Here is a 26,846-nt window from a genome sequence, read left to right on the forward strand (position 1 = left end):
ACTGGAAGTAGAATCAGGATCCCAGTAAGGTAATTTCAAAACATTTCAAATGTATCCACAAAGCTGCGCACTGCAAGCTTGTGCTTGTATTGGAGCCAGCATCTTTCTGGAGCTGTCATTCAGGAATCACATTGCCTTCTAAATCCTAAAAGGACTTGGTAGCCAATGAGAAATTTCACAATGAAACTGTGAGAATCTACAGAACCTACATATGTCCATCTCAGAATGTGGTACAAAATCTCACAGTGCACCAAATGCCTTCATGGAATTTATGTGGGTTAAACTAGACAAATGGATTATCACAGGAAATAAAGATAAAAGACAGACTCATGAACACAGAAAGGAGGACATTTTTTCACATAACTGCTCCACATCTGACCACACAGTGCTCATGCTCAAGGAAATTTTACAAAACATCTCAACAAAACACACCTGTGAATATAAATTCATTATCTTACAGGACATTAAGAACCAAAACCTTAACACAAGCATTGACTTTATAGCTCATTAACACCTCTGAGATCAGGTAGATGGTAATGACCCTCTCAAATAGTCTCAAATCTTCCACTTACCAGGTTATTCTTTCTACTGCATTTCTCTCACCTGCTAGCTACCTATTAATGCGTCTTATATTCTATTTTCATTTACATATGGAGCTTTACACAAGCTTTTACCTGCTATTTAGCTCAAGCTTGTCTGTACCCTCATCTAGTACCCATGTCCAAATCCCTCCCAACTACAGTCACGCCAATAAAAGATATCACCCACAAAAATCTTTGCCTCAGTGCTGACAGTTGCATTACTCAGAAAGAACCCTGCTGTAATAACAAAAGTAAATAAATAGCTTCACACTAAAACTAGAATAACTGAAGTTGAAGGGGTACGTGTGCTTTGTAATTTCAACTAACATTCGCATCTCTCATGTATATTGTATTAAAGTTTATACTTGAAATACAAGCGCAGTTCTAGGATTATGAAAACTGTAGGAAATAATCAGATAGCCTTTAAGAAAACTCCAAGGTATTGTATCTGAACCTAACTGGTGAATGATTTAATTGTATATACAACTGCAGTGACATAACACAGAAACACAAGGAGCAATTTCCACCAGCCCACATGGTAGTGTAAAAGAATATGGCATATCTAACTCACATTTGTACCTTTTAACAGTATCCCTAAGTCTCTAATGGAAAACTATATCTTTTTAATTAACTTGCACAGGAAAAAGCAAGCAGCCAAAATGAACTGAACATTTATGTTTTTGGTTTTTGTTGTTTTCTGAAATAAACTGTCCTAGTAAGCTTCACCTCAGTCCTCTGGAAGATCTTGGAGAAAATCATCAAGGAGCACATCTGTGGGGGGCCTGCAAGCGAGAGCATGCTCAGGGGCAACCAGCATGGGTTCATCAAAGGCAGGTCCTGCCTGACCAACCCAATTGCCTTTTATGACCAGGTAACTAAATCCTTGGATGATGGTGTCACCGTGGACATAATCTTTCTAGACTTTAAGAAGGCCCTTGACACTGTCTCTCACCCCATTCTCATTAATAAATTAAGCGACTGCAGCATTGATGCCTACACAATTGGACAGGTAAAAAATTGGTTGATGGGGCGCACCCAGAGAGTAGTGGTGGATGAGTCGTATTCAACCTGGCGAGATGCAAGCAGTGGGGTCCCCCAGGGCTCAGTCTTCGGGCCCGCACTGTTTAACATCTTCATCAGCGACTCGGATGAGAGGGTTGAAAACACATTGTCCAAGTTTGCTGGTGACACTAAGATGTGGGGCAAGGTGGGCACACTTAAAGGGAGAGAGAGGCTGCAACTAGATTTAAATAGACTACAAAAGCAGGCAGATGAGAATAGGATGGGGTTCAACGTAGACAAATGCAGGGTGCTTGCTGCACCTTGGGAGAAGGAATCCACAGCATGCATACAGCCTGGGGAGTTCCCCTCTTGAAAGCACAGAGCCGGAAAGGGATCTCAGAGTCATTATTGACTCCGAGATGAACATGAGCCGCCAATGCCAGAACGCAGCCAGCAAGGCCAGCCATACCTTGTCATGCATCCAAAGATGCATCTCAAGCCAGTCCAGAGAGATGATACTCCCCCTCTATACGACATTGGTCAGGCCACAATTGGAGTACTGTGTCCAGTACTGGGCACCGCACTTTAAAAAGGATGTGGCCAGCCTGGAGAGAGATCAGAGGAGGGCCACCCTTTGGTGAGAGGGCAGCAGGACAGGCCCTGTGAGGAGAGACTGAGGGATCTGAACCATTCAGCCTTGGCAAGAGGAGGCTGAGGGGGGACCTGGTGGCTGCCTACAAGCTCATCGGGGGAGATCATCAGCAAATCGGCAGAGCCCTTTTCTTCCCAGCACCACCTGGTGTGACAAGAAACAATGGTAATAAGCTGATGGACAATTGGTTTAGGTTAGAGATCAGAAGGCAATATTTTACTGTTAGGGTGGCCAGAATCTGGAACCAACTTCCTAGGGAAGTGGTCCTCACCCCTACTTGGGTAAATTCAAAAAGAGGTTAGATGATCACCTGTCTGGGGTCTTGTGACTCCAGCATTCATTCCTGCCTGTGGCAGGGGGTCAGGCTAGATGATCTGTTCAGGTCCCTCCTGACCCTAACTACTATGAAACTATGAATTAGAAAGCAAACTGCTGGCACATCCTCAAATATTTGTAAAACTTCTGTATGCATGTTTAGATATGCTCTTCTATATTTCAAATGATATGGATAAAAAATCTGCTATACATCCCTATTCCCTAGCTGCCTTATTAACAAACAAGAAAAGTCCACATCAAGGACTACGTTAATTTTAAAAAAGCTCTCCATTTTTGTTTTGTTTGCCTGGGGTTTTTTTGTTTGTTTTTGGTTTTTTCTTTGTTTTTCTGCACTAAAGTGTTGTTTTATTTCGTCTAATTTTGAGCTCTGCTGCCAAAGGGTCTTTCAGTTAAAAATGTCTGGCCACTTTTAACATACTCATGCAAAATGCAGAGGTCTTTTCTTTCCAGCCCAAGGGAGTCAGAGTTCCGTCACTTCGAAACATTTATTATCCACTCCCACCACTTTGTCTTCCAGTTTAATTAGTGATTGTTTCCTGAAAAGATCAAACATGATCCTACTGACCATCAAGCAGAATTTCACAAGGTTCTTTCATTAAAAAACTTAAAATTAGACATTGCACAGTATTATTAGTCTGTGATCAAATCCTACTTAATTCTACTAACACAAGTAGTCCCACTGCTTTCAGATACAAAGAAAATCCACATGATGTGTGAAACTAAATGCAGCACTTACCTATGAGATCATTGATAATAAGCAGAAGCTACTGTTTGTATTTTTGTAACACCTAGTAATCTCATTATGTGCCTATACCAAATCATGTGAGGATCTATACAAACAGAATAAAAATGCAGTCCACATCCCAAAAAATAAACTAAATACAAGACAAGCGGATGGATACAGATGGCCAAACAGGTATGGAAACAGTGTAACAATACTGGATCATATTAATCTCAACCACCAAAGGTTTAACTGTTAAGTTTCCTAAATTCAGAGATTTGAGAAGCAAAATTTGAAAATAATTATATAAAATAAAAACAAATGAAAACAATGCAAGTTCAGTTCCAGGCAGGCCAGCAGCGTTCCAGCCACTGCTGCCACTTCTCTCCGGCCCCTAGAGACAAAATCTTTAAGATCAGAGAAATTAAAGCATACTTCTTCTGTGAGGAAAGAACCAAAGAAAAAAGTGAGAGGTTATAAAGAAATGCAGAGGAGGATATGACAATGGATTCAAAGGCAGATCAAGAGATGGAATGCAGTTAGTGAGACAAATAGAGATACTGGAAGAGGAAAGCAAGACATTTCTATATCTTTAATTAGAAAAGGAGAGTATTGCAGAGAAACCAAGAACAGGCTGAAGGTTGCAACTTATTATTTTCCTCAGTTTTTCTTAAAATAATAATAAAAAAGCAGCAAGATCCTAGGGAGGGAGGGAGGGAGGGAGGGAGGAAGAGAGAGAGATTTTGAGAAGTGAGTCAAAGATGTCAGAAAGAGGGCTTAGAATGCAGGTACAAAATTAAATTAAACCTGAAAAACAGAACTGTGTAGCTAAAGCAACAGCAGAAACAAAGAACAACATGGATGAAATCAGCCCTGTTATAGGATTTTCCTGAGATGCTCTACAGAACATAAGTAGAAGTAGAGGAAATAGATATAGGGGATGCATCAGAGCTGGGAGTTGGCAGGAGAAACTTTGCAAAAGAGAGAAAATTAAGAAAACCAAGGGAGGAGACAGCTGAGAACAGATAGCATTGATGGATTTGAAGGCCAACCTCTGGCTTCATCCCCAACACCCAAATTGGTAAGGGGGGAGCAACCCTGATGGGGGCTGCAGCTCGTCTCAGTGTCCCGGAATGTGAGCCTCCTCTTGCAGCAGTCTTGCGGCCCGGGACACCATGATATGCCCCCTTAGGCAGTGGGGCAGAACGGGGGGTTTATTCACCCCTCCCCCTAGCAACTGGCAGAGGGGGCTTATCTCCCTTGCAAGGAGCAAACAGCAGCTGTCAGGGCAGGCAGATCCTGGCTGCCGTCCCCTGGGGGCAGTGGGGGTAGAGGGAGAAATAACCCCCCTAGGCCTCAGGGGCCATGCCTGCCAGTGTTTGGCCACGCCCCAGGTCCTGTTGCTGCAGAAGCAGCAAGGGAGGAGCGCCCAGTGGACCCTGGCCCAGGTCCATGTCAGTGGGACAGGGAAGGTGGAATTAAACCCCCTTCCTGGACAGCTCACTCCAGGCTACTGCTGGGGCTGGCCAGGCCTCTCCCCCAGCACAGCTTTCCAGCAGCTGAGGGCTGCTCTAGCGCCCCCCGACTTGTGGCCTGATCAGCTGCAGGCGTGCCTACATTTCATGAATGTCTATTCGCTTGAAAATTGCTTCAATCTGGGCAAGTTAGGCTAACCTGCAAAGATTGAATCAATTCAGGCTCTGGCTTTTTGTATGTCTATCCATAGCCTGAGTGAATGTGAGAGGTAAGTGAAGAATTATGGTCCAGTGGGCATATATGCAATTAAGGAATCAAATAGATCATGACATGGATGGTGAAAATAAAGTGTGTGACCAGGCATGTGGTAACTTTCAATAAATATTTAGGTCCTTATCCTTTATTCCTTGAGTCAGGTGGCACTTGAGTGAGGTAGAAAACCAACATGACCAAGGCAGATCTCCCATCTCAGTAGGCCATCATTCACAAGAGTCTCAATCTCATTTCCTTCCCCCTCTACCTCACATCCCTGCTCCTCTGTGTGTTAAGCTGATATTGCTGTGAAAATGCATGATGTGTCAAAGTATTTATCCTCCATGCTGGAATGCAGGACTCTAAACTACAGGGACAGAGAGTGAACTGCAGGCTGTCTGGCTTTTTGCAGTAGAGTTATGTAATCTTAAAAATCCAAGCTGTCACTGAACAAAATGATGTGAGCTCTGAAAGACGATCACATTGAATAAAAAAAGCTTAACTTTGAAAAGGTTTTTAAATAGAATATGCAAAAGTCTACGTCAGCCAGTTTAAAAAATGCTGCCCCACTACAGAGGATGGTATAATGCTGCATGGCAGAAGGCAGGGTAGACTTGCACCTTATAGGCTCACTAAATCGGAGCTGCATAACATAAGTTTTCATAATCAGCTGGCTTATTTCATCAGATGTTGTGAAGGGACTGTATGAAAAACAGCTTCTACATCTAAAGCAGCAACTCGAATACAAAGGGTAGGGAAGGGGGAGGAAAAAGGACAGGGCACTGCTGAGAGGGGTAAGATGGATAGGACAGAGTGGAGGGGGAAATCAAAGCAGTTAACCCCTTGAGGGACATAGGGGTTATTAAAAGCTAACCCAGGTAATAGCGTAAGAATCCACATTCCTGGTTTAAACTGTACTTAGATGATTTCTTGTCTTACAATTTCACACGCAAGTTTGTTTCTGAAGTTTTGCTGTTGAACAACAGCCATCTGAGATCAGCGATGGAATCTCCAGGGAGGTTAAAATGTTCTGCAACAAGCTTGTGAGTCTTTCTGGAACTAATGTTAGATTCATGTTCATCCATTCTTACCCACAGGATTGCCTCATTTGTCCAGGGTAGACAGCACAGGGGCTAGAGGTACAGGTAAATAAGCCTCAGATGTTATAACACACACTATTTGGCCCAGTGATGATGTGGTCTGTATGAATGAGGTGACACAACTGGCATCTGAGTCTAGTACAAGGTCTGGTGTCTTGGTGAGAACAAGAGTTAGGCAGTCTGCTGCTGAAGAGATGTCATATGAGGCTGGAGGACTATCTATAAGCCAAAATAGGTCTGTTCCCCAATGTTACCTTTAGTCAGTTGTACTTTTTCAGGAGGGGTTGAAGGTCATTAACAAGGTGCCTACGAGGTTGAAGCTAAGGATGGTGGCTGACAACCAAAGGGATTTGGTTATCCTTGCCCTGGGTATCTTAGCAGGGAACCTGCTGATCTGTGTGACTATAGTTTTAGGACTTGTGTTGTAATTTTAGGAAATCCTGCTCCAGGTCTATAGGATAAATCTGTATATTTCAGACTCTGCTCTCCAATTTAAAATTACAGTAGCTAAATCCCATGCTATTGTGCCCTTTTATATCAGTCAGTTTGCATGCCTAGAAATGATAAAATGCTGTGACACATGAGCTCAAAGTGTGGGAAATGATAGTAAAGTTTAAAAAGACTCCGTTTTAACAGGTATTATTTTGCACTTCAATATAACAACAACATTCAGAAATAGCAAAAGTTTACTATATAATAGAGCATAAATGTCAAGCAATATTCAAGCAATGTTACTTTCTATTAAAAAGAAGGCAGCTAGGTCACATTGAGTGAAACAATTTACATTAAAACAGACTCGTAGGACAAGCAATGCCCCCTATGTCGTCCTGGCTTATAGGGGGCATGCTGGGAATGACAGCCTCCCCACTGTGGATGCTGAGTGGGTGCAATATCAAACTAAAAAAGCTAGACATTTCTAAGTCAGCAGGACCAGATGGACTTCATCCAAGAGTGCTGAAGGAGCTGGCTGAGGTCATCGTGGAAACCCTGGCAAAGCTCTTTCAGATTTCGTGGTGCACGGGGGAAATCCCTGAGGATTGGAAGAGGACCAACGTTGTGCCCATCTTTAAGAAGGGGAAGAGGGAGGACCCAGGTAACTATAGCCCAATCAGCCAAACCCATATCCCAGGGAAAATCCTGGAAAAGCTCATTAAAGAATCTATATACGATACACTCATGGAAGTTAAAATTCTGAATGACAGCCAGCACTGCTTTGTCGTGGGTAGGTCTTGTCTTACCAATCTCATCTCCTTCTACGACCAGGTCTCTCGCCACCTGAACACGGGAGATGATGTTATATGCCTAGACTTCCAAAAGACTTTTGATCTAGTATCCCATGATACCCATGTGGGGAAAACTGGAAGATTGTGGGCTCAGCTGCTCAACGGTTCAGTATGTGGGAAACTGTGGGTGGGAAACTGGCTACAGGGTAGGACCCAGAGAGTTGTCATGAATGGATCTATGTCATCCTGGCACAAAGCGGCCAGTTGTGTCTCTCAGGGATCCGTGCTTGGACCAGTTTGTGGACGATACCCAGTTATGGGGTAGTGTGGTCACGCCAGAAGATAGGCTGCAGATGCAAGCAGACCTGGACAGGCTCAAGAGTTGGGCAGACTGGAACCAGATGAAGTTTAACACTTCCAAGTGTAAGGTGCTCCATCTGGGGGCAAACAACCCTCAACATAACATACAGGCTTGGTGGTGACAGCTTGACTTGCACCACAGCCAAAAGGGACCTAGAGATAATGATTGACCATTGCGTGAATGTGAGCAGTTAGTTCGAGGCAGTCGTCAGCAGGGCAAATAACATGCTGGCATGCATCAACCGATGCATCTCGTGTAAAACTAAGGAAATGATACTTCCGTTGTACTCAGCACTGGTGAGACTGCAGTTGGAGTACTGCATCCAGTTCTGGGCAGCACATTTCAGTAAGGACGTGGAAAAACTTGAGAGGGTCCAGAAAAGAGCCAGCTGTATGATCGGGGAGTTGCAAGGCAAGCCATATGAGGACAGGCTGAGGGACCTGGGCCTCTTTAGCCTAAAGAAGAGAAGGTGAAGGGGACTTGATAGTGACTTACTGCTATATCAGAGGAGTGCATCAGAAGCACTCCTCTGATATAGAGTCCTGGTCTATATTGACCATATATTGGTCAATTGACCATATATTGGTCTATATATATATATATATATATATCTGATATATTGGTCCTGGTCTTCCCCGGCATCCCTGGGGAAGACCGGGACCAATGGATACAAACTCATGGAAGGTTGCTTCAGGCTTAACACCAGGAAAAACTCCTTCACAGTCAGGGTGTCCAAACTGTGGAATAAACCTCCAGAGGTGGTGCAGTCACCTACCCCAAAGGTTTCCAAGAGAAGACTGGACAGTCACCTCACTAAGGTCACCTAACCCCAGCTGTCTTCCTGTCTAGAGTGGGGGAGCTGGACCTGATGATCTGCAAGGTTCCTTCCAACCCCTAACAATCTATGAATCTATGACAATTCAATTTTTAATAATTTTCTGCTACATTTTAAATATGTGGGTTCATATGCTCCTATTGATCTGCTTTAGTGAAAACAATTCTTACAGTTATCCCTTTGAGGCAGAGGATGTGTAAGAGAAAAGGGCACAAGAATAGCCACCTGGCCAGGCACAATCTTAGAGAGAATGGAAAAGAATGCCAAACACAAGCAACCAAAGTCTTTCTTCAGCTTCATTGACCATGAAGAATACGAAGCTACCCAGCAGCAGAGAAGCAACATGTGCTAGACTGCATCTTAATCCAAGAACACCATTTTATTAACATGCCAAGCAAGAGTGCAAGTAAAAGCAGAGGAAATCAGTAGCACTCTAAGTGGCCTGGCAGTGACCAAAGAGGTTAAACATTTTCTGAACTGATGGTCCAAGCTGCTTCTGCTGGTGTCCTTATTTCCTTTTTTGCACCGCTCATAATATTTGCCTGGTTCAGCTGTTACTTGAGATTATGGGCACAAAGGGAGAAAATCAGGAAGGTCAAGGCAAATATTGAGTTGCAGGTAGCAAATGACAAAAAGGCAACAAAGAAAGCATTCTACAAATGTTAGAAGAGGAATAAGTAAAAGTCATTTATGAACCCTAAAGGTGGAGGGCAACCTAGTTATAAATGCTGTAGAGAAGGCTGAAGTATTCAATGGCTTTTTTACTTGTCTTCACAAATGAGGTCAGCCATCACAGGTGAACACAGTTGACAGCATCGGCTGCAGAGGAGATAAGCAGCTCAGTAGAAGAACAAATTAGGGATTACTTAGATAACCTGGACATTTTCAAGTCTGCAGGACCAGACAAGATGCATCCTACAGTGCTCAAGGTATTGCCTGATATAATTTCAAAGCCATTGTCTACTCTCTTTGGGTATTCCTGGAGGCTGGATGACTAGAAAAGGGCAAATATAGTGCCCCTCATTAAGAAAGGGAAGGAGAAGAATGTAGGAATTATAGACCAGTTGGTCTGACCTTGATAACTGGAAAGGTTGTGGAACATGTAACCAAAGAATCTGCTTCTAAGCACCTGGACTATATCAAGGTGACCAAGACAGCAAACAGATTTGTCAAAAGCAAGTCATGCTTTACCAACCCAATTTCATAGATTTCATAGACATTAGGGCTGGAAGGGACCTCGGAAGATCATCGAGTCCAGCCCCCCGCCCAAAGGGCAGGAAGTCAGCTGGGGTAATAGGATCCCAGCAAGATAAGCATCCAGTTTGCTCTTGAACGTGTTCAATGTGGGCGCTTGAACCACTTCCAGTGGCAGGCTGTTCCAGACCTTGGGGGCTCGGACGGTAAAGAAATTCTTCCTTACATCCAGCCTGAAACGGTCTTGTAGTTTATGACCATTCGACCTAGTCGTCATCCCTTGGGGCGCTCTGGTGAACAAACGTTCCCCCAGATACTGGTGGTCACCCCTGATAAACTTATAGGTGGCCATCAGATCACCCCTGAGCCTGCGCTTTTCCAGGCTAAAGAGCCCCAGGGCTCTCAGCCTGTCATCATAGGGTCTGCTTCCCTGACCTCTGATCATGCGCGTGGCTCTTCTCTGGACTCTCTCAAGCTTCTCCACATCCTTTTTGAATTGTGGAGCCCAAAACCGGACGCAGTACTCCAGCTGCGGCCTTACTAAGGCCGAGTACAAGGGGAGAATGACGTCCCAGGATTTGCTTGAGAAGCATCTATGGATGCAAGCCAGCGTTTTGATCGCTTTACTAGCCACAGCATCGCACTGCAGGCTCATGTTCATCTTGTGGTCAATGATGACCCCCAAGTCTCTTTCTTCCATAGTGCTAGCCAGTGTAGCACTGCCAAGCCTATAAGGATGCTGCGGGTTTTTCTTCCCAAGGTGGAGAACCTTGCATTTATCGGCATTGAACACTATCAGAGTCTTGTCCGCCCACTTGCTGAGCCTGTCCAGGTCAGCCTGGATCACCCGCCTGTCTTCTGGTGTGGATGCTTTGCCCCAAAGTTTGGTGTCATCAGCGAACTTGGCCAGTCCGCTTCTGACTCCAGTGTCCACATCATTAATGAAGACGTTGAACAGTATGGGTCCAAGGACAGAGCCTTGGGGGACCCCACTGGTCACAGGACACCACGATGAGTGACTTCCATCAATTACTACCCTCTGGGTCTGACCCCGGAGTCAATTTTCCAGCCAGTGGATCGTGGAGGACCCAAGGCGACAATTGGCCAGTTTCTCCAAGAGGCGATCATGGGAAGCCAGATCGAAGGCTTTCTGAAGTCAAGATATACGACATCAATCTCTTCTCCCTTGTCCAGGTGATAGGTCACCTGGTCGTAGAAGGAAATGAGATTGGTCAAGCAAGACCTACCCGCAACAAACCTGTGCTGGTTATCCCTTAAGATGTTGGCGTCGGCCAGTCCATTAAGGATGGCCTCTTTGATAAACTTTTCTAAGATCTTCCCCGGGATAGAAGTCAGGCTAATGGGCCTATAGTTAGCCAGATCCACTTTCCTCCCTTTCTTGAAGATAGGCACCACCTATCTAACTGTCTACCTTCTGTGGAAAACATGCTGTTTAGGTTTACTCTGTCTGAGGTTGTCCCTCGGCTCCCAAGCAGAGACCTCACTGAATAGATGGTATAACCCCATGTTATTTAATTCCTTTGGACTCGCTTCCACCTGTTGTGAGGGAAATTCTCCTTAATTACAAGTTCAGGTTTCAACTCCTTCAGTCTGAACCTGAGACTTCATTATAGTGTTGGGGTGGTAGGTGAATAATACCATGACACATTTCCTTCTGTGATAAGGCAACAGTGTCTGTGCATGAGAGAAAGCAGCAGATGTTATATACTTTAGCAAGGATTTTGATGCTGGGTTTCATGACACTCATTAGTAAGCTGAGGAAATACTGTCTAGACAGGAGTACTTTAAGGTTGTTACGTAACTGGTTGGATCATCATATTAAAAAAGAAGAAGTTAACAATGGCTCAATGTCAAAATCTGAATGAGGTTTTGAGCCGAGTTGCACAGGGGTCTCTCCTTGTCTGGTGTTGTTTAACATCTTCATTAATGATTTGGATAATGGGATTGAGTACACGCTTAAAATCTGCAGATGACATCAAGCAGGGTGGAATTCCAGACAGTTTGGAGAACAGCATTAGGATTCAGAATGACCTTGATAAAATGGAGAAATGGTCCAAAAATTAATCTAATGAAATTAACGATGTATAAGTAGAACATCTGCAATCAGGACAGGACAATCATATGCACAAATACAGATGAGGGAATGACTGGCAAGACTGCAGAACTACAGAAAGAGACCCTGTGGTTATAGTGAGCTATAAACTGAATATGAACCAACAAAGTACATCACTGTTGCACAAAAGACCAATAGCATACAGTATTAAGAAGAGATTATTATCTGTAAATCAAGGGAAGGGATTCTTAAAATCTGTAAAGATTCTTAAGATCTTTAATTCCTGGTGAGACCTCACCTATCCATTTAAGATGCTATGCTTTAAGAAAGTGTCACTTTAAGACAGACATATAGCGCGTAGGAGCAGACTTGATTAAATCAGGCAAGAGCTGGCAGGCAAGAGCTTTGAGTCAAGATTATGATTTTGTTAAAGATAATTTGTTTGTACGATAAAAATGCATGCCCTTCTCTCCCCCCACCCCCGAGTACACGTATAAATGCCCAGGAACTGCAGAGAGCAATTCAACCTAGAAAATATGATTTGTGAGGAAAATGTGGAAGAACTGGGATTATTTAGTTTGGAAAGAGAAGATAGAGGTAGGGTTTGAGAAGTCTTCAAAATATATGGAGAGCGGTTCTGAAGAGAAGTGTCAAATTATTCTTTGTAGCTCAGGAAATAGGATTTAGAACAATGGTCTTAAATTGCAACAAGAGAAATTTAGGTCAGATATCAGAAAGACCTTTATTATTATTATGAATTGTTGAGCATTGGAACAAGTTACCAAGAGAGGGTGTGGAATCTCCATTGTTAAAAACGTCTAAGATAAGATTAGACAAACAATTATCTGGGATGGTTTAAACTGGAATGATCCTGCCCTGAACGTAAGGCTGAATTATGATCACATCTTGAGTTCCTTTCTCATCCTATTTTTCTATTATACTAAGATTATCAGCCTGGCAATGTAAAGGGGGATGAGGAGAGTAGTCCATTTTTCCATCTAGTCTTAGACACTGAGGCTGCAAACCCAATCATGGAATGTTTTGCAATATTTTAAGCAATGGCTGATTATGACACCGGCCTGGTAAGAAAAACATTTGTTTTGAGAGCAACTGTCCCATTATGCAGTATTTTTACATTATGACCAATGCAAAGAACCTTCACGTTAACACGTTGCAAGGATTGTGCTACTGAACACCAGAGTGCCTGGACAAAAAAAACAACATATAGTGGGAACAGATTTGGCCTATACTCGTTGTCCAGCACAAAACCATACTCATGGACAAAGTTAAATGCTAAATAAATGCATTTCCATAAAGCAAATGTTTAAAAAAGAAATCCCTTTGCTTATTGCAGCCAGTGACCATGTGTGCACATCAAAGGGACCTTTCCCCTTTCATATCTAGTTTCTACCATCCCACCAGGCAATCACCTTCAGTTGCATGCAGTTCCCTTCCACTGAGGCAGCAGCTCTCCATAATCTATGCAATGAAGACACACATCTATCCTGCTCCAGCTGTTGCCTGAATTCAGTGAATACTGAAAAGATTTAATTTAGGAGAATCATGCAGGTAGGTGCAGGGAGGAATAATTCAAAACAAGAGTCTGAAAAAGAATGCAATATTGTTATGATGTTAAATGCTCACAATCACCACTAGATCTGCTTGATTGAGAGAACTATTTCCAGAATTATAAAAGCAGATATATAGAATCCAGAGAACATTTTCAGTAGATCTGTAATAATTTTCAGGTATATCATATCTTATGACTTTACTGTTTTATCATTATTCCTATTAGTGTGCACACTACAGTTTGCTCTGTTGTCTAAAGAAGAAAAAAATTGCATAACTGGCTTTTGTGGTATTATTCACCTACCACCCCAACACTATAATGAAGTCTCAGGTTCAGACTGAAGGAGTTGAAACCTGAACTTGTAATTAAGGAGAATTTCCCTCACAACAGGTGGAAGCGAGTCCAAAGGAATTAAATAACATCGGGTTACACCATCTATTCAGTGAGGCCTCCGCTTGGGAGCCGAGGGACAACCTCAGACAGAATAAACCTAAACAGCATGTTTTCTACAGAAGGTAGACAGTGTAAATCCTACCAAACTGAGAACCCACTGGTTTGGGGACAGACTATCTAGCTTGTACTGGTAGAGAAAGCACATTTTAGCCCAATTAAATTAAATTTAAGCTTTCTGCAAGTAACACTCACAGAAAAAGCATCCATCTAAAGATCTTGCCACAAAAGGCAATGATATAGGTCATGTTGTAAAAAACTATTCTTACACAACTGCAGGAAGTATGCAGCATAAATAAAAACTGGATCAAAAATTAATTTAATAAAGACACTGACCTCCGCTATTTTCATGTTAGTGCCTATTGTAGATTCAATTAACTGAAGAGAAATTTGCATGATAATATTTTTGCAGATAAATTTGATGAGAATGAAATTTGCAGATAAAAAAAGATGAGAATGAAACACAAGACAAAGCAAAACACTTACAACAGTTCAGCACTTAAAGTCATTAAATCGCCTCAAGTTAAAATGAAATCAAGAAGTCACTTTTGTTAATAGTATCAGTTCACATTGTCAGTGGAGCTTCTGATAAAGGAGCTTACAAATATTTTCCTTGCTCAGAAGCTGTACTTTTGGAAAAATAACTGATGGAACAATTGCTTTTTAACTTCTTTATTTAAACCAGAACTAGATGAAACAGAGATTATTTATATTCTAATCTGAATCTTAAATATAAAACAACAATAGGTAAAAAAAAAATCCTGTGTAAATATTGCACATTGTAGCTCTGACAATTTGGTGTCAAAAGAGTTTCAGCTTTGAGTCAAGATTATGATTTTGTTAAAGATAATTTGTTTGTACGATAATTGACAATACAATATTAGACCTCCTTCAGATTTTAGAGAAAAATAAGCCTCCCATAGTTATTGCTTCTTTAAAAAAAAAAATCCAATGATTATCTAAAGTAAAACTTATAGATTGGGAGCACCAACTGGAATCTAGAACTAATCCCTCCCATGCCCTAATAATTGTGCAACGTGGTATTCTCCCTCTTGGTTGCTTTCCTGGCCCCACAACTTGCATTGTGTATAGCCCTGTGATCCAGCTTCAACAGAAGGGATGGAAAGCATCTCCACCCAGAATGCTATGGCCTAGCAGTTAGGACACCCTCCTGGGAAGTAGAAAGAGATATGGGTCTCCCACTTTCTGGAGTAGGGACAGACATTACACATAAAACAGTTTAAGTGATCAGAAACTGGCTTAAACCTGTAACAGAACATAAGATCAGTGCACATAAACCAGTTTCAAAATGGCTGAAACTGGTTTAAGATAAACCTGGTTCAACATAGCATTAGACTTAACTGATTTAGGTCAAACCGGTTTATGCAATATCCATCTCAGACCCCTTCCTGGTTTAAATTAAACCAGAGTCCCCCAGTATCCTTGATACTCTGCAGCCTTGGGCTGGGCTGTCTACTCCAAAGAACAGGGCTGGTCCTGCCACTTTGCTCCATAGCCAGAGCTCTAACAGAGACTGCAGGCACAGCAGGGTCTACCTAGCTTTCCCTTGTCCCACCACCCCCTCACTGGTCAGGCAGGGATTCCCCCCCCTCCCCATCCTGCCTCCCATTTCCCACAGCACGGACCCTAGGCATGTGTTATGCTAGCTAATGCCGAGAGGGGTCTGTGAAAGGTAGGCAGGACAAAAGCAGACAGGACAGCGTCCACTTAGGGTTTTTTGGAGCTAGTTAACAAGTAGCTGGTAATGACCCTCCGTTCCTTCCTTGGGAAAAGATGTTTAAGAAGAGCTTGAGCTAATGAGAGAGGCCTTTGTTTTCTTGGTGGGCTGCTAAACACTGTTACCAGCTCCCTGCTGACCCCCTAGCCTGTCAAGGTTTGCTGCAGACAATACGAAGAAGAAGCAGCAAGGTGAGAGATTGAAAAGGTCAGTAACATCAACAGATGTGAGCACCCCACACCCCTCGTTTGCCTCAGAGTGCTAACCCAGGGCTGGGGGGGTGGCAACATGCCTGCCCCTTGAGCAGTGAGTGGGGAAAAAACCTAGGACCATGCACGCAGGGTCGGGGTTTAAACCCCTTCCTAATCAGAGTGTCCTGCCAGGGCCTGGCTGTGCCCCCTCCTCAGCTCAGCACTATAGAAGAGATGGGAGGGCTGCTCTAGCACCTCCCGGCTTCTAGCCTGAGCGACTGCAGGCATGTGCCTGCATTTTCTCACTCCAGAGAGAATGTCTGTGCACTTTCAAAATGGTTCAGCCTAGCCAGGTTAGACTAACTTGTGAAGATTGAATAAATTCAGGCTCAGGTTTTTTGAATGTCTGACCCTAGCCAGGGAGAGTGTTCTAACCACAAAGCTATTATGCAAAAGGCAGGCATCACTAAGCCTTGCTGATGTAGGCAAAGAGGACTTGGTGACCTGGATCCTAAGTGGAGGGAGGCCCTTGAATGCAGCCTCAAGCCAGATGCTTAAACGTCCACCTCTCTCTAATTTCAGACATGCTCCTGTGGTCAGGGTCTCTCCCTGCCTAGCTCTAGGAAGCGCCATGATCCATAAGTACTTGACTCTTTTCATGACTGCAAACAGAACCTAAGCTTTGAACAGTCTCTCAATGACTGTTGTGAGGCCAAGTACCTAAGCTTGTCACTCCTAAAATGGATACACTTAAGGAACCAGTCTGGAAGCAGTCCATGATAAACAACTACTCTTTATTTCTACACAAGGTAAGGAACACTCCAGTAGACACAGTCTGTATCATAATTGCCTGTCCCTGGGGGGGTAGAGAGGACAGACAAAGATTCTTGTATCCAGGGTTTGCTAATGTCTCTCAAAAACATGCTCAGCATATATAGCAAAATAGACCAACTTTCAACAGGAATCTGGGAACGGAATTTCAACATATAGCACTTAAAATACAATCCAGGTAGTTATAAACAGAATAAACTTTCAAGATCACTGGATGAAGCAATCAGTTCCAAATTGTTATTGCCTGAAAACGCTGAAAAAATTAAGGTCATTGTGTGAGAATAAAATATTTTAAAACAGCTTTGAGGACTTCAATGCTATTTCATCATTTTTAATATTAATATCAGTTCTGCTCTAGCATTATGTAGGAAACAAATATTACATTCAGTAGTATTATTTGGTCTCCCCTTATTTTTAGCTTCCCACAATCCATAAAAATAAATCAATTATAAAAAGGAAATCCTCAAAACTGCAGCTTTAGAAAACTCTCTTGAGATCACAGCAATATGATGGTTTGAGTTATTATGAAAATGAAGTCATACTTAGTTTCTACACCCCCACCATATGCTGGATGCACTCTGACACCAGTAGAGTTTTATTTATTGGCAGTCTATGCCCAATAGTGCTCCAAGAACATTACTGTCTCTGCCCATATGCTGCTACTGGTAATAATAATTGTTCCCCAGTCAAAGAACTAATGGGATGTACAACAAATAAACTAAAATATATAAAAGTTTATGCGCCTTGCATAATGTTACAACATAGTTATGTTCACTGTACATTTTTTGAATGATGGAAAAGTTGACAGAAGAGGTGACAGAAACTGACCTTTTAGTGCCAAACATAATGGTGGATGATTTGCTTCACATTTATGAGACTGCTGCACTACAGACACTGGTCTAGTTGACCTGGTCAAAAAGAGAGAGAGAGAGATTTTTCAAACTAAGCAGCTAAAATGGATGTTAACACTCTGAACATCTTTACTAGTAAATATCTTTTACTAAATTTAAAGAGAAAAAGACCAGTAATTTTAAATATAAAAACACATACAGATAACAAATAAATTCATGTTGATGTACAACCAAAACCCGAGTCTGTTTATTAAGTATTACTACTGAAACAAACCTTTGATTTAAAAAAAAAAATTCTTTTACAAGGTTTAGACTACAGTTTTGCCACCGTAGCTATGTTAGCCTGATGAATGAAATGATCACAAAGCAAAACCCCTAATGCAGAGGTCGATATATCAAGAAAAAGGGTTTTCTTTTCATTTTGGCTTCATTATTTGAGGTGGTGATATAGTTAAGGTAGAAGAAAAATCCTTTCTGCTTGTAGATACAGCATCTCCACTTGGAGGTTCAGCCAAAATAGCTAATCCAGCAAAGTTCCAGCTGCAGGAGCTTTGTAACACAGACAACCCTTAGGCAAACGAAGTATCTTAGGAACAGGCCACTGATAGTATATATTTTTATATAAAAATTGAAAAAGTTGATATAACTTTAATGCTACTAAAATTCCCAAAAGTTCTGTTCATGACAAAAAGGTATAGCTACAAAATAATTACTCTTAAGTTTTTTCTTTTATTTATATAGAAGAAAACAATGAGCAATACGCAATCTCAATGCAAATGCATTTATTCATTTGGAAGAAATAGTGATTACATGATTTGACAGGTGGGACAATTTTGATTTCCTGCCCCTGGGCAGAGGACTGGACTCAGTGATCCTTCGAGGTCCGTCACGTGCTTGGAAGTAGACCCGGAAGTGGACCAGAAGCACTTCTGGTGCACTTCCAGGTCTACTGCCAAGCACGCGACGGACCCCCCTCCCTACCCCTGCATTCCTGTGGGACGCTCCATCCACCCCACTATCTCAGCGTTCACAAGCCACACCTAGTATCTCAAGGTATGTAGAAAAAATATTTAAAGCTGTGTCTATGGCGGAATTGCTTATTCTCCGAATCAGCCTCGAATCTTCAGATTTGGATTTGCTCGAATTGAAATCAGGCCAGTGATCTGAATCAATTAATCAGGCCAAATCCAAATAAAATACGGCCCACTTCGCACACCCCCAACGAATACGTCCCTTCCTTTCTCCTTATCACAACTAGTCAGGGCATCTAGAATTACGGTCAGTTTCTAAAATGCTCACTTTGAAGTAAGCTCCCTGGCCGGGAATTTCAAAAGCCTCCAAGGAAATTAGGCAACCAAGTCCCACTCAAGAGGAAAAATTGTGGATCACTTCAGTCCCTAAGGCAGTTTTGACAAAACCCAATCTAATTCCCTATACTACTGGGGTGATACTTCCCCTCTATCGGGCGCTGGTCAGACCGCAGTTGGAGTACTGCATGCAATTCTAGGCACCGCACTTCAAGAGGTATGTGGATAACCTGGAGAGGGTCCAGAGAAAGGCCACTCATATGGTTAAGGGCTTGCAGACCAAGCCCTGTGAGGAGAGACTGGGGCACCTGGACCTCTTCAGCCTCCGCAAGAGAAGGCTGAGAGGCGACCTTGTGGCTGCCTATAAGTTCATCATGGGGGCACAGAAGGGAATTGGTGAGGTTTTATTCATCAAGGCGCCCCCGGAGGTTACAAGAAATAATGGCCACAAGCTAGCAGAGAGCAGATTTAGACTGGACATTAGGAAGAACTTCTTCACAGTTCGAGTGGCCAAGGTCTGGAACGGGCTCCCAAGGGAGGTGGTGCTCTCCCCTACCCTGGGGGTCTTCAAGAGGAGGTTGGATATGCATCTAGCTGGGGTCATCTGAACCCAGCACTCTTTCCTGCCTATGCGGGGGGTCGGACTCGATGATCTACTGAGGTCCCTTCCGACCCTAACATCTATGAATCCATGAATACGTGCATTTAAGTAAATGCACCAATTTTTACAGGTACTTAGAACTTCTGAAAAGTTAAGCTGAATTAAAAGGTTAAATCAGTAATTAGGAGCATAGATTTTTTAAAAGGCCTGATTTTTTTTCACTTCTCAATGACAGCAAAAAGAATATAAGTCAGAACCCATACTATAGTTTCCAAGAGTCCCTAAATGACTTATGCTAGATTTCACTACTTCTCAACCCTGGAGTACCACAAGAACCTTTAAAGCAAGGGTCTCAAACATATGGCCCATGGGCTGGACCTAGCTGTTGGAGCTCTACAATCTGGCCCACAGTTTGCTGAACTAGCCCTGGTCCCATATGCTGCATAGAGAACACAGTCTGGACCTGGCTTCATGTGCACTGCAGACAGACAGCACATGGGGTCAGTCTGGGACACTCCATGGAGCCTGGATTCCATGTGTGCAGAGCTATATCCAGCCTGCATATCATGGATTGAGCGTGTCCCAGGGCTGGTGCATGCTGTATCTGTTGCAGATGGCAAAGGGGGCATGGAGTGTGCACTCCCTGTGGAGCCCTCCTGGACTCTGCGACAGTGCATAGGGCGCTGCATGGAGTAAGTAACATAGATTCATAGATGTTAGGGTCGGAAGGAACCTCAATAGATCATCAAGTCCGACCCCCTGCATAGACAGGAAAGAGTGCTGGGTTTAGATGACCCCAGCTAGATGCCTATCTAACCTCCTCTTGAAGACCCCCAGGGTAGGGGAGAGCACCACCTCCCTCGGGAGCCCGTTCCAGACTTTGGCCACTTCAACTGTGAAGAAGTTCTTCCTAATGTCTAGTCTAAATCTGCTCTCTGCTAGCTTATGGCCATTATTTCTTGTAACCCCCAGGGGCGCCTTGGTGAGTAAAGCCTCACCAATTCCCTTCTGTGCCCCCATGATGAACTTATAGGCAGCCACAAGGTCGCCTCTCAACCTTCTCTTGCGGAGGCTGAAGAGGTCCAGGTGCCCTAGTCTCTCCTCATAGGGCTTGGCCTGCAAGGCCATACGAGTGGCCCTTCTCTGGACCCTCTCCAGGTTATCCACATCCCTCATGAAGTGCAGCGCTCAAAACTGCACGCAGTATTCCAACTGCGGTCTGACCAGCGCCCGATAGAGGGGAAGTATCACCTCCTTGGTTCTGTTCGTCATGCATCTGCTGATGGACGATAAAGTGCCATTAGCTTTCCTGATGACTTCGTCACACTGACGACTCCGTTAGAACGGTTAGAAACCGTTCACACAGGTTTCTATCCGGTGTACAGGACCTCCACCTGACACAGGAGGTACACAGTCCCACTAGGGGGAATGCCTCACTGGATCTGGTATTGGCAGTGGGGAATGACATGGTAGGGGACCTACAGATCGGTAGCCATCTGGGGGACAGTGATCACCTAATAATAGAATTCTTCATAAGACGTCGAGTGGGTAAGGTAACTAGTAGGGGGAAAGTGCTAGACTTTAGGAAAGCTGATTTCAATGAACTCAGGCGATTAGTCAAGGACGCACTGCAGAGTAGAAGTTTTGAAGTGATGGGAGCCCAAGAAGGGTGGCTGTGCCTTAAGGAAGTGATCCTTCGGGCACAAAGCAAGACAATCCCGATGCGAGGAAAAAGAGGGAAAGGGGCCAGGAGGCTTCCTTGGCTGACCAGAGAAATCCAGGGCAGCCTAAGGGCCAAAAGGGGAGCACATAAAAAGTGGAAACAGGGAGAGGTCACCAAAGACGAATATACCTCCTCTGCTCGCGCTTGTATGGAGGCAGTTAGATGGGCCAAAGCTACCATGGAGCTGAGGATGGCATCCCAAGTAAAGGACAACAAGAAATTGTTGGGGGGGCTGTCCAATGACATCAGCCAGGGCCTTCAGTACCCTCGGATGGAGCTCATCCGGGCCTGCCAACTTAAACGCATCCAGTTCCTCCAAGTGACTCTGCACCATCTCAGGGTCTACACTTGGTAGTCTGGCGCCCTGATGCTGCCTCTCTACAATCCCAGTGAGTGACTTGTCTTGCCCCTCGCTTAGGAACACTGAGGCAAAGAACTCATTGAGGAGTTCAGTTTTGTCCCCCCTGTCCGTCACCAATGTACTGGCCACCCTGTGCTGCATGTGCAGGCATGATGTAGGAAACAAATATTACATTCAGTAGAATCACTTGAACTATCACGATTTTTAACTTCCCACAATCCATAAAAATCAATCAATTAAAAAAGAAATCCTCGAAGTTTTAGAAGACTCTTTGGGGATCACAGCAATATGCTGTCTTATTATAAAGATGAAGTCATTCTTGTTGCACATGCTGTGTGCTGGACCAATCAGGCCTTGGGCTCACTGTGCATGCACCAGCCCCCCCAGTTCAGCATGGGATACATGCTGCCCTCAGCACACAACCTAGACCTGGCATTGCACACAACACAGGAGGTCCAGGGGCATCAGCTACATGTGAAACCTCAGACCAATCTTCTGGGCTACCTGCAGCACCTGATTCAGCTCATGCACCGTGGGCACTGCATGCCCCCTGTTGGCCCTAGTGAATGTGGCATGCAGGGAAGACCCAGGAACTCAGGTGTTCTGCAGGAGGTTGGTCCCAGTTCAGCCCACAGACTGGCTCAGATGCACTTAACTGGCCTTCTTGAAAACAGATTTTCTTTTTTGTTAAATTGGATGGGAAGCAAAGCAGATGGAAGCAACAGATTAATGGCCTCCCCCAAGGAAGCATACTTGCACCATTGTTACATAGCTTCTATACGAACAATCAACCAACTGATTCGGAAACAAAGCATTTCATCTGTGCAGATGACTTGTGCATAAATAGTCCAAAATACCGGCTTTGACCATGTTGAACAATCCCTAAACGAGGCACTAACTGGCCTAACATAATATTATATTGAAAACCAATTACATGCCAGCCCAGCAAAAACACAAGTATGTGCCTTCCATATGAAAAACCATGAGGTCATTCACCAGCTCAACATTACCAAACTATTCCACTGTCCAAACCCAGTATACTTTGAGGTCACCCTTGATGGAGCCCTCTCATACAAAGGACACATCATAAAGATGAAAGCAAAGGTGAGAACTTGTAAACAACATTTTATATAAGCTCACCAATTCGAAATGGGGACTAGCTCCTCAACCATCCAATCTACTGTTCTCGCTCTCAGCAGCTCTTCTGCCAGGTATGTATAGCATATACAGATCTGTCCCCTACAGGGTAAGTGCCTTGACCCCATTCTGAATGATAGCTGCCAGTGTATCACTAGGTCTGAAGCTTATCAGCCAATACAGTGTATACACCTTCTGGCTGGCATTGCTCTACCTGACATCAGAAGAGCAGTGGCCAGCAGGATAAAACTAAAGAGACGAACTGAAGATGAAACACCTGCTGTATGACCATCCTGCAGCACACAAATGACTGAAGTCATGCAGGAGTTTCCCCAACAGCACCCAGCCCCTCAATGCCACCACATCCAAGGAAACATGACTACAGATGTAGAATGAGAGACTGGGGAAAAAAAAAACATGACAGCAAAAAAACCCCCACACCTGACAGCTGAGTCCTTGCCACCTGGCCCTGATGAACCATGACAAAGGTGACAATGTCTCAACTGCCTATTCACCAGAGCCGAATGCTCCAAGGAACCCATGAATAAGTGTAGCGGTGGTTCAACCACCTCTGACAGCAGCACAAAGCCTCAAACTATTTAACACCTACTGCAATACCCACTGCTTGAAGGTACACACGTGCAATGAAAGATCTCACAAATTACAATAATCAAACACAAACATGAATAACAAAAATGGCCAAGTGTGGAGAAAAGACAGAAGATGAAGATCTGGCCTGCAGGCCTGGATGAGTCTGACTCTCCTCCTTTAAACAGTTCTCCATTTTGCCCACCCCTGGTCTAGGTGCACATAGGGAAGCTATACAGATGTAGTCTTAAAAGCTTGAAGTCTGATTTTTGAAAATATTAAGGGCCAGATGCAAAAGAAGATATAGACTGTGGACAGATGTAACTTTAAATGGGAACAACTGCTTTAAGTAGAGAAGGGGGACTTGCCACTCAGAAGCATACAGCAGATGTTTGAATTGTATAGTTACATGCTCTGGAAAGTACTAGAAGAAAGTAAAAATCTCTGAAACTTTAATCCTAAATGAAACAGGATTACAGTTGCAACTGTTTTGCTCCATTTCCATCATTCAGGGGCATACAAACATAACAGCTACTGAAGAAAAACTTACAGGGGTGTAGGTTGTAGCTGTGGTGGTCTAAGGACACAGGCAGACAAGGTTTTTTGGGTAAATCTGATATCTTTTATTAGACCAACTAAGTAGTTTGAATTTTCTTTCTTAGCAAGCTTTTGGGTTTAAAAACCTTTCACCAAGCTGAGGAAGCATCTGCAGTTTGTTTGTGCTCTTCCGAGATGGAATGAATAGTAAAGAAGTTAGAGGTTGGTCTGCATAAAAGAAAGCCTGCATGCATACCAGCCGCTAGCTTCTTTACTATTCATTCCATCCAGAAAGCTCACATACCAACTGCAGATGCTTTCTCAGCCTGACAAAGGGTTTTTAAACCCAAAAGCTTGCTAAAAATTTTTTCCCCCACTATTTAGTTCATCTAATAAAAGATATCAGTTATCCAAAAAACCCCGTCTGCCTAAGAATAGCTTATACCTTTATCAAAAGATACAAATATAAATTGTTAGATGTCAACATCTATCAGTGCCAAAGCAGGACTTACGCACCTAAACTCTGCATACAACCAAGGTTCCAATTCAAAACCCTCCCGTCTTAGCCTAACATTTGTCTCCCTCCCTGTTCATCTTCAAAGGTCTCTAGATACTTGCATTTCTGCACATGCTCAGAACAGCCCTAGGTTGAAGCTCTTTACAGTTGGTTCCTACTCTACTACACTGGCATTCGGAAATAAGATGACACTGGATCCACATCACTATATAATTTTTGAAATGCAACAAGAGAAGATAACAGTAGGAATGCTGTTCCTGCTGCTGCCAATCTATGAAATAATAGCCTCGTGCTGAGAGCACTTGTCAAGAATATGAGACCCCTTTTTAGGGGGGGACACAGCCTGAGGGGATTCAAACCCATCTCTCACCTCCCAGGAGAGTGTCCTAAGCACCAGGCTACTGACCAGATGTAAAAAGCACTCAACTTTACTGTTGAAGATCTGCCACTGGACTGAAAGGAATAAGATTCAGAGAGATGAGAAAGAGCATAGAATTGGAACCTGATTTTGTAGTCAAATTATTTGGGCACTTCTCTGGGATGGGGAGCCCTGAATTATGGTCTCTGTTCCTATTACTGACTACACATATTAGATTGAACAGTATTGGGGTGGGAAGGGGTGGAAATAATAATCCTGGGAATGGGGACTGGAACCCAGGACTCCCAGATTAATGCCACTAGAGCTTCCTTTGGCAGCCACGCTAAACTATCCGAGCAATACTCCCTATCAAAGCAGTGCAGAAAAATGCACCGACCCTCTTATTTTGGTTTATACAACATTGATTTTAGTTTAGCTTAAATCATGTTAGGAAGCGTTTAACCTAACCTGACTCAAATGGTGCAAATTTACAGGTAGACAATCTTAGAGACAATCCTAGAAGATCCTAATCCTTTTAAATTAAGAGATTATTTTTTATTAAAGCAACTATGCCCAGAAGATGGTAGAGAAGAACACATTTAGCAGAAACACAAAGAGAATGACAAAGAAAATAAAAGCAATAAAAGTATTTGTGGGAGGATTAAAGGAAGATGACTGAATACACTGACATTACTAAAACATGGTGGGGTAATAGAAATAGCTGGGGCTGATCACCAAGACATACAGGCTTCTTTCAAAACAGCAGATAATAAACAGAGGAAATGTAAACAATTTATTCAAGACAAGATAAACACTGGGTCAAATTCTCCTGGCCACAGATTTATTTCCAAAATACTAATTCTATGGAAGGACTGAAAGAAATAGAAAAAAAATATAGTAAGTGGATATACCTCTACTCATCAGCTCTGGAATATACCAACTACACTATGTTTGTAATAAAGGAGGTTAGTGCCCCGAGCAAACTTTACACACAACGCTGCAAAAGTATATTTTCTATAGGAAGAGAAGAACATTAAATCTTCAGGTCACATCACAAATAGCAAGGAAAGAAGCTAAACCAAAGAAAGATTCCAAGACTTCAAATCAAAGAATTCTAGATAAAACTAAAAAAGATCCAATAGCTAAGCAGAGCTTTATCACTTCAAAAAGGTATCACTTAGAGAATGGGGAGAGGCTGCCCCAAAATACCCATGGTTTTAAAAGGATATGCGGATGACAGAGTAAACTATAGAAGGAATCCCATTTCTAGGGAAATGTCAAAGCAACTGATTAAGGCTAAAAAGGAAAAAAGAACTCTTGGCCAAGTATAGAACTAGTAAAAAGATAACAAGGATTTATAAAGCACAGGTCATGCTTAGCCACTTGGATTAAGGTCTTTGATAAAATGACAATGAGAGCTGAAAAGGATGAGGCAACAGATAAAATCTGCTTGCACTTCAAGACAGCTTTTAATACAGTGCTGCATAAGAGACTGATGGAATGTGTGCACTATAAGTAATGTTCTTATAGTGAAATTCAGAACTGGATGCGAGACTTGACTTAGCAATCAATCATTTATTCATACCATCTCCAGATACAGATTGGTTTGAAAGCAAACAGCAGGCAAAGCATCAATGGAACTGAAATTAGGCTTCATTTTATTCATAACTGACCAGTGAAGGCAATATTCCAGGCATAAAATAAGTTATTATATTGATTTGGCTTATAGTTCTCATTTCATTTTTAAAATGTGGAATAATACTACAAAATGAGCCTGCTTAGGAGTGCCTTGTACATGTAAATATTTATTTTGTTAAAAGTTTATAAAATACATCTGATACTTTGGGTTCCTATGCATTGTGACATAAAGTTAGGATTTAATTTTTTTTTCGTATACTTGAGCCCTGACCGGTTTCTTGTCAGGGTCCAATAAGTTCATCAAAAGTTTTTCTGAACTCAGAAAAAAGTTGCAACAACCACACCCAAACAACCTATTGGGTACTTCTGAATAAATTTTACCCAACACAAATGAAAGATATAAAAAGGTTATTTCTCCAATTACTGTAATTTGTAATTGAATCTACTAGATTATTATAACTAGGCAAGAATTATGTCCTAAGGCTTAGGGTTGGGGAAAATACCCCTCACTTCAATCTCTATCAATCCCACTAGATGTCTCAAAGCAAGAGAAATGAGGAAAGTGCTAAAGACCACCACCATCAGCAACTAGAGAGACTCCCAATAAAAACTTCTATAAAATCTAGCACAGTCTTCCAGAA

General features: G+C 42.8%; 1 protein-coding gene across 3 annotated transcripts in view; it reads right to left on the reverse strand.

The window, feature by feature from the left end:
• Positions 1 to 26,846, reverse strand: part of OXR1 (oxidation resistance 1) — a 532,223-nt gene that overhangs the window by 447,110 nt on the left and 58,267 nt on the right. For all 3 annotated transcript variants that reach the window (XM_006274553.4, XM_014611619.3, XM_014611620.3), the window contains exon 2: positions 17,416 to 17,495. In XM_006274553.4, coding sequence (XP_006274615.1) covers positions 17,416 to 17,432 — 17 coding nt within the window. In that variant the 5' untranslated portion in view covers positions 17,433 to 17,495. The remainder of the gene's footprint in view (positions 1 to 17,415; positions 17,496 to 26,846) is intronic.

Source organism: Alligator mississippiensis, chromosome 3, assembly GCF_030867095.1.
Source record: "Alligator mississippiensis isolate rAllMis1 chromosome 3, rAllMis1, whole genome shotgun sequence".
Lineage (NCBI taxonomy): Eukaryota > Metazoa > Chordata > Crocodylia > Alligatoridae > Alligator > Alligator mississippiensis.